This window comes from Acyrthosiphon pisum, chromosome X (genome assembly GCF_005508785.2).
Source record: "Acyrthosiphon pisum isolate AL4f chromosome X, pea_aphid_22Mar2018_4r6ur, whole genome shotgun sequence".
Taxonomy (NCBI): Eukaryota; Metazoa; Arthropoda; class Insecta; order Hemiptera; family Aphididae; genus Acyrthosiphon; species Acyrthosiphon pisum.
This window is the reverse complement of record NC_042493.1, coordinates 75296811-75306214: the sequence shown is the minus strand read 5'-3', so window position 1 is coordinate 75306214 and position 9404 is coordinate 75296811. Positions and strand designations below refer to the sequence as shown.

Sequence of the window (9404 nt, the reverse complement as noted above, 5' to 3'; positions counted from 1 at the left end):
CTTACCTTTAAATTTGATAATAGGTCAATTCACTCTAATATCAAAACTAACAACACACTATTGAATCTGCTCAACGAAAATTTGCTATGTCATACGTGTGTAAGACGGAGACAACACATGTGGGTATCACGTCCTTTTAACAAGAAATTATAGTTTAAATAAGAACACCTACAAATGTCAAATAGAGAATAAATCATAAATCATAATACATATAGCATATGGAATGTAATAATATGTTGATACACAATAAACATTACTCACTTGAATTATTGATCACCGATAAGGGACAAGGAGTTTTAAGCAACTATTTTTTTCATTCAAATTTATATAGATATACGTTAAAAAAAACTAATTATTTTACCATTTGGCATTTGAGACATGTTCAAAGCATATTATTAAAATAATTATCATAGTAATTAAACTAAAAAATTATAAATAATAATTTTCTATTCTTATAAATAATGAATAATAATGTATAACAGTTATAAATATCTTATTAGTTATTACAATATACCTAACATCTTATTATAACAATATTATTATAATCGAGTTAGAGTTACGTAATTGTATTAATTATTCTTTCAAACAATGTTATAAAAAATTGTTTCAATTTTAATTTGATTCAACTAAATTTTTATTTTGGCTTTTTGTAATCTTATTATATTGTTTTTATAACAAGTTGGTATATATTACAGTCCACCTAAATATTATTATTGGTACCCATGTAGATAGGTAATACTTATTGTGTGTTTATCAAAATATGTGTATTCGTTGATATATAGATTTCTCAACTGAACACACTGATATCATTATTATTGGGAGAATTGACCAGACAAGACAGACAAAAAATAATGACAATTTGTACGATTGATGTGCATTCTAGAGATGTCGTAGCTAGATTAATACAATCAAAGATTGAAAACGTTCTTGCGTTTCAGTGGCAATCACAACTCAGACACAGGCAAGTCTATACAAGTCTATACCTACGTTCATTTGTTAACCGCATGTAACGTTTTGAAAGTACCAACATGGCGAAATCTAAGTACAAAATACAACTGTATATACGTCATGTCAGTATGTCACTTATGTGATTATATGAAAACATAATTATTGAGGGTTTAATACTATAATAATATTATATATTATATAGTTATAGTTATAAATTATAAATTATAATATATATAGTATATATTGTTACCTATAATACACTGCACGTCACTGGATGATTTTTTACAGAACTAATAATACATACCTACTTAATGTATAATAATAATAATAATAATACATATGTAACTATACAAATACTAACCTTAATAATAAGTCTGATGCCTCCGCCTGTACCTATATAAACTATATTTTTTATAATATGAAACACACGTTATCTCGATATTTTGTTGTGTTTGTCGAAGAGATGGTGTTGTACAGTAAAATTAATAATTATAACATATATAGTTAGAAGAAACAATTATATTTATAATTTTTTTTATAACGTTGATTGAATAAATGGTCAATTATTTTTATGACAACATATAGTATATAATACTGAGCAGTGAATAAATTTTTTTCTTTGATTTGGGAATGATACAATTAATTTTTTTCGAGTGTAAACAATTTTGAATATAAGGTTCCTCAAGTAAGTTGTTCTTAAAGTAATTCAATAATATCAAAAATATATAATCATATATATCAATATAATATGTTAACATTTTTACGAAGGTTATCAAAACCATTAGAATGTATAAATTGTTTTGTAATATAAAATTCATAATATTTTTGACTTATATACACAAGACTTAAAAACTCATGAAGTTTTTTTACTGGAATTTAAAAAAAAAGTTTTTCCTAAAGCCAAATACATTTTTTTGTCAGTGATTGAAGTTCAAATTGTTATGACATTGGATACGTATTTACATGTAGGTACATTTTTGTTCCAAATTTATAGTTAAGGAAATTTTCGTTGCAGACATTTAAAATATTCCACTTTTATTTAGATTACAATTTTCGATACAAAATTGAAAATAATACATTTTTAAAATATTTCAACTAATTTTAATGTATTATTTTAACGATGAACCTATTTACAACGTTCAACGGTACATTGGTACATTGGTATGTTTATTTGTAAGTTTATAACATCCAGTAATATTATTTAATTATAATACCTATTTATGATTTGTTTGTGGAAAAATTATTTCGAAATATTATATATTACTATTATAATAGCCATATAAAATATATAATATAATATCCTAAGAAATATAATATGTAGTCTGACGGGCGGTCTCCGCTCAGAACCGTTTTTCGTATGTAATGATTTATCATTGGATTCAACTCACTCATTTCAGTAACTTATAATTTACGAGGTAAACTCAATACCTCCCTACTATACAATAGATCAGTATAGTTCCAAATTTTTTTTTTGTATTACGGTACATATTATTATTAGTTATTATAAGTTACGGCTTATTTCGGAATATTGTCTATTTTCAAAAAAAAGTACTTTATAGACCGGAAAACACATATGTAAAAACACGGAAATCATGACACAGTGCACACTGCACACCATTAAAATGTCATGGCACACCCTTTAAAAAACATTGCAATAGAGCGACTCTCAGATTTTTCCATTTTATAATAATCTGAAGCAGAATACTTTTCTAAAAATCACAATGTATAAAATATTCTAAGTAGGCACGGAAATTTATTTTTTAATGGACATGTTTAATGAGTGTTGACCTAAAAATCAACTACTACCTTTTACTCAAATTCTCCATATATTTTAAATTTTAATTAGTAAAAAAATATATTCGTTGCATGTTCCATATATTTTGTACATCAATAATTTAAAAAAATTCTTTTAATTAAATGTTATTATATTATGTATATCATATTACACATAATATGTCATAATATGACACGTATTATAAACAATAATTTTTCTAGCTACTTGGCTTAATACTATAAAATGAACAGAGGTAATGATAGTAGGTCATGATAAAATAAAAACTATCTAAAAATTATACAGATATATTACCTATCTAAATGTTTTATATTCATCGGTTTTAATGCTTTTAATTTTAGGTGGGACGAAAAGGAAAAAGACTGTTTCGCTAATATCTGCGATGCACAATTTCGATACAGTCACGAATATCTAGGAAACACACCGCGTTTGGTAATCACTCCTTTGACGGACAGATGTTACATAACTCTAACGCAAGTAAGTACCACAATATTTACGATCATTTTGCGAGTGAAGTAATAGAAATTTTTTTTTTCATTTATTAGTCGTTACATTTGGTAATGGGCGGAGGACCTGCCGGACCCGCTGGAACGGGAAAAACAGAGACAACTAAAGATCTTGGTCGCGCTCTCGGCGTCATGGTTTACGTGTTCAATTGTTCAGAGCAAATGGATTACAAGGTATAATATTATATTATTATGTTATATATATATTTAATTGTAACGCGTGACCAATAAATATAACTGTTTCACAAACAAATACTTACATTTCAGTCGTGTGGCAACATTTATAAAGGATTGGCTCAGACAGGGGCCTGGGGTTGTTTCGACGAGTTTAACAGAATATCTGTCGAAGTGTTATCAGTGGTCGCTGTCCAAGTGAAGTCTATTCAGGTATATATGGTATTAAAATATTATTACGGTGATTCAATATGGGTTAAAGTAATTTCATTATTTTATTTTATTTTATTACCAGCTATATGATTAAAATATAATATTAATTCTTCGTTTCAAATTTCAATATTAGACATTAATGTAACTTTAATAGTAAATACTAATTTCCCCTTCCAGGATGCGATTCGAGAAAAAGCTATGACGTTTAATTTTATGGGAGAAAAAATAAGCTTGATTCCGTCTGTTGGAATTTTTATTACGATGAATCCCGGTTATGCTGGTAGAACAGAGTTACCCGAAAATTTAAAAGCACTATTTAGGTAATTAAATAGAATAAATTATACTATTATTTATTTCTTGATAAAAAGAAATTGGCTATTAAGCAATTTAAATATTATTATAGACCGTGCGCCATGGTCGTACCAGATTTTGAACTAATCTGTGAAATAATGTTGGTTGCCGAAGGATTTCAAGAAGCAAAAATTCTTGCGAGGAAGTTTATAACTTTGTATACGCTGTGTAAAGAGCTGCTTTCCAAGCAGGATCATTATGACTGGGGTTTAAGGGCCATAAAGTCTGTGTTAGTCGTGGCTGGTTCTTTGAAGGTAAGCTATTTATATTATTCATAACACAAAACACGCGATTAAAAAAATTTAAAAACAATATAGAGAGGTGATCCCGGACGGGTCGAAGAAGAAGTGTTGATGAGAGCTTTAAGAGATTTCAACATACCAAAAATTATTAGCGACGATGTCCCGGTATTTATGGGACTGATTGGGGATTTGTTTCCGTCGCTGGACGTGCCACGTAAAAGGGATCAGGATTTTGAAAAGACCGTCAAACAAGCGGCCGTCGACTTACTATTGCAACCCGAAGAAAATTTCATACTCAAAGTACTGATCTCCGTGTAATTATAGTGCCAGCGTAATAATTACGTTTTAATGAACAGGTTGTACAGTTAGAAGAGCTTTTGGAAGTTCGTCATTCTGTATTCGTAGTCGGAAATGCTGGCACTGGCAAAACCGAAGTTTGGAAAACGCTATTTAGGACTTATCAAAACATAAAACGAAAACCGATTTACAACGATTTGAACCCAAAAGCAGTAACTAATGACGAACTTTTCGGTGTCATTAACCCTGCTACCCGCGAGTGGAAAGACGGTACATTTCAATTTAATCGTGTTTTAAAAATATTGTCATGATAAAATATATAATTATTATTATAACCTACTTATTTATGACATCATAATATAATATAATTAATTTGAAACCCACAAATAAGTGATTTATTTTTTTTATCGTTTAAAGGTTTATTTTCTGTTATAATGAGAGAACAAGCGAACATCCCGAACAGCTTTCCCAAGTGGATTCTATTGGACGGCGATATTGATCCGATGTGGATTGAATCACTGAACACTGTGATGGACGACAACAAGGTATTGACATAGTACATATAGATTAATATAATATGATAAATAATTGTTCGATTTGAATTATCTGTGTTGAATAGGTCTTAACGTTAGCCAGCAACGAACGCATTGCCTTAACTCCTTCAATGAGACTCATTTTTGAAATATCCAACTTGCGAACGGCTACGCCAGCCACCGTATCCCGAGCAGGAATTTTATACCTAAATCCGCAAGACTTGGGATGGAATCCGTAAAAAAAAGAAATATAATATCTATTTACAAAACCAAAACAATTTGCATTATCAGTTCACGTAATTTACAGGTATGTGACGAGTTGGATCGAGACCAGAGAGCACGCCGTGGAGAAGAGTAACCTCGTGATCCTGTTCGATAAATACATACCACCGTGTCTGGAAAACATTCGTAACAGGTTCAAAAAAATCATACCAATAACGGAGATGTCACACATACAAATGCTGTGTCATTTGCTCGAGTGCATTTTAGTGCCGGCAAACACACCGACGGACTGTCCAAAAGAATGGTACGAACTTTACTTCACGTTTGTGTGCATATGGTCATTCGGAGCGGCTATATACCAAGAACAGGTGAGAACGAAGATCGGTAGCCGTGATTTGAAAACAATAATATGGAAAATTACAAATTTTTAACCCGACGAGTTGACGTTAAAAAATATGTTGGCTATAAGTACTTACAGTTATCAGTTTTAATGAGTAGCTTATTGTTTGATTATCTCGATGTTTGGACTGCACTTATTTACCACCATGAAAAATATTTTATCGGAGAACAGCACTTTTGCCCCTTGAAAAAATGTACACTGGCAACAAAAATTACACCACTATACGATCAATAAATTTAACGTGATTGAGCATGTAAGATACCTAAGCCGTCGGTTTGGTAGTAGCTGTCAATGAGTACCTACGTAGGCAGTGGTGCAAATCAGAGGGGGGGAGATTATAGCTCCTAAAATGTCAACAAACCCAAACCCTAAAAAATAATACATATGGGTGATATATATATATATATATATATACAGGATATTCATTCTCCTTTAGGGATATATGACATTGATTACATATTTAAATGTATAGTAATATAGTATTATACTATGTATAACCAACGGTATTCTACCAAATATATACTTATCACAAAATTCAGAGGACATGAAGACTCACTCACCCCTTTTTAATTCGTATTTTTTTTTGGTACCCACTGATTAGAGAAAAACTACCTGGAGAATAATACGACAACGAATAAAACTGTTGTTATTATTTTTGCCACTCAGGTGGTCGATTACAAAGTTGAGTTTTCCAAATGGTGGGTGGCCGAATTCAAAACCATTAAATACCCGTCCCAGGGCACTGTGTTCGATTACTACATAGACACGGAAACCAAAGAGTTCCTGCCCTGGACTCATGTCATCCCGAAGTTCGAACTGGATTCGGACATGCCCCTGCAGGTATAATAATGTTCATTGACCGGTCGACATTTCATACTGCAGCATGCTGTTTCGTTTTCCGCAGAGCGCTTTGGTCCACACGCCGGAATCGATAAGAACCAGGTTTTTTGTGGACCTTCTCATGGACCACAAGCACCCAGTAATGTTAGTCGGGAGCGCGGGCTGCGGAAAGACGGTATTGATGAATGAAAAACTCGCCAGTCTCTCGGAAAACTATGCAGTGACCAATATACCGTTCAACTACTATACGACTTCAGGTAATCACGCATCCGACGTTATGATATTATTTTCGTGATAATGGTGACAGGGCTTGTTAAATCCAATCGCGTTCGTGCCAAAAAGTTAATCGAATGTGCAGTAAAAAATATGTACAAATATAATATGTATAGGTAAAATTATGATTTAATTCAAACTTGGTAATTACTTTGAATTCAGTGTCATTTACCATTAAACACGAGTTGGATAGATTGATATTATGCAAACAAGCCCGGATTAAGGGGGGTCCAGAGGAGGCCATGGCCCCCGGGCTTCAGACTTGTCCATTAATTTTTTCGTTATAGGCTATAACACTGCATAAATCACCCTAAAAAATCGATGATTATTTAGCGAAGAAAAAAGCTTATACATTATAATTTATAAATAAATGATGCATTATTTATTGCCAAGTACCTAATATCTATAAATATTTATTATAACAGGTACCTAACATTAAATAATATATACATTATAAACATAACGTATGTAACAAGCTATTATTATTTTTTTTTTCGTACAGGGGCCTCTTTTAAAACGTTGGCCCCTGGGCTTCGAAATGTCAATCCGTGCTTGTATGCAAATGCATAGGAACTCATGAGATCTGGTTACGATGAAGTTCGGTGTCAAATACTTATATATATATTTCTATAGTTTTCCCGTGCTTATATATTTGATTTGTTTTGGTTAATTACAGAGATGTTACAAAAAATACTAGAAAAACCTCTAGAAAAAAAAGCTGGCCGAAATTATGGACCACCGGGGAATAAAACACTCATATACTTTTTAGACGACATGAATATGCCCGAAGTAAAATAATAATTATACAACAATATTATTAATACTAATAATAATAATTGATAAAATTAATATAAATATGTAAATTGTATGTTTATTATGGACTTACTGACTTAGTAAACGTTTAGAATCACCGAACTTGTAATTTACTGTATTAATAGAATACACGCTTTTCACAGAATGTCTAAGCATAAAAGCAAATGTACATGCGACTCAAACCACGGTTTCCTGTTTTATAATCGTATGATCAAAAATAGTTTAACATTTTAGGTAGATTGCTACGGAACTGTTCAACCACACACACTGATCCGACAACATTTGGACTACGGCCACTGGTACGATAGAACTAAATTGTCCTTAAAAGACATTCACAACTGCCAATATGTGTCCTGCATGAATCCAACTGCAGGAAGTTTTACCATCAACCCCCGACTACAGCGGCATTTTTGTGTTATCGCTGTGAGGTATAATATAATTCATGTGTTTTTTTTAACAAATCATTGATCTTATTTTCATTATCTTCACGCAAAAAATGATTATTATATATAATTAGTATATGTATAGTATATATTTACGGTGCCTTACATTTCTGTTATAAAATGTTTTCAAAAAAATGTGAAATTTGAAGAGAGAAGGATGTAAAAACGTACGAGATCGGAATATTTTATTATTACATTTATATCGATCGAATAAGTGAAATTTAAATTTAAAAAAAAATGTATAAAAACACCTACATTTGAAACGAGACTACGACCTACAATAATACGAAATGTTACAGAATGATTTTTTATTTCTATGAATTATGTATTAGGTATATTATAAGACACTATAAAATAAAAAATAAGAAATCAATTTACTCATTGAAACTAGACTGTAAAAAAATGTGTGAATTCTCATTAAGTAAAAATACTTCTTGATTTTTAAATAACACAAAAAAAAAAATTACAAAAATACTAATTCTGATAGGTATACTTGTAAACAAATATATAATTTGTGCCAACTCTGAAGTGTTAAATAAGCACCTATATAATATATTATATGACATTACAGCTAACAATATAAAGAAATTTGTAAGTTTGTGCCAATATTACAATTTTATATTATAAATATTATAAATGGTAATTATATAAAAATAATACAAACAAAAAATCTAAATAGAAGGTCCTAAATGCCAATTAAAAAATAAAATTAGTAATAATAACTTAATTTTTATTATTTAATAATAAATTAAATTTGTTAATTATTAAGGTTATTCGTTTGTAGTTTATGAATGATATGGTCAAAATAATTTGATACAATTTAATATCTGTGATGAAAGTATGAAACCTAGGTTCCTGGAGTAGTGCTCATAAGTAGATTTTTAGCTTTTATATAGATAGGTACTAATTATTTCATTCTTATCTCATGGAGCTTAAATCCAACACCTATAGGTATTTCTCTCACACCGTTCATGACTGTATTTATAAATTTAAGTTCAGTGATTAGGTTTGTTTCATTTATTAAAATTACCCAATTAGTATACAAATATTTTCAATCAACTTTAATCAGTCTTACCGTACAGTTTTCCAGGGTCAGAGTCGTTGACGATGATTTATGCTTCTATTTTAAACCAACATTTCGGAAATTTCGAATATCGAATACCACAAGCCGCCTCAAAACTAGCTGATAACGTAATCGAAGCTACAATCTGGTTACACAACAAAGTTAATTCGGTTTTCCTACCTACCGCCACCAAGTTTCATTACATATTCAATCTGAGAGATTTATCAAATGTTTTCCAAGTATTTACATATTCTAAAACAAAAACGCATTTTTTTCTTTACTAATAACCTATGT

At 30.4% G+C, this 9404-nt stretch overlaps 1 protein-coding gene across 1 annotated transcript in view; it reads left to right on the top strand.

The window, feature by feature from the left end:
- The window catches only part of LOC100166970 (dynein beta chain, ciliary), an 88959-nt gene that overhangs the window by 55438 nt on the left and 24117 nt on the right, over nt 1–9404 (top strand). Inside the window, exons 31-46 of the mRNA XM_029489234.1 lie at nt 783–961; nt 3082–3217; nt 3286–3420; nt 3514–3633; nt 3811–3953; nt 4037–4238; nt 4302–4526; nt 4583–4793; nt 4941–5068; nt 5143–5291; nt 5364–5646; nt 6345–6518; nt 6583–6775; nt 7468–7580; nt 7839–8032; nt 9130–9349. Coding sequence (XP_029345094.1) covers nt 783–961; nt 3082–3217; nt 3286–3420; nt 3514–3633; nt 3811–3953; nt 4037–4238; nt 4302–4526; nt 4583–4793; nt 4941–5068; nt 5143–5291; nt 5364–5646; nt 6345–6518; nt 6583–6775; nt 7468–7580; nt 7839–8032; nt 9130–9349 — 2805 coding nt within the window. The remainder of the gene's footprint in view (nt 1–782; nt 962–3081; nt 3218–3285; nt 3421–3513; nt 3634–3810; nt 3954–4036; nt 4239–4301; nt 4527–4582; nt 4794–4940; nt 5069–5142; nt 5292–5363; nt 5647–6344; nt 6519–6582; nt 6776–7467; nt 7581–7838; nt 8033–9129; nt 9350–9404) is intronic.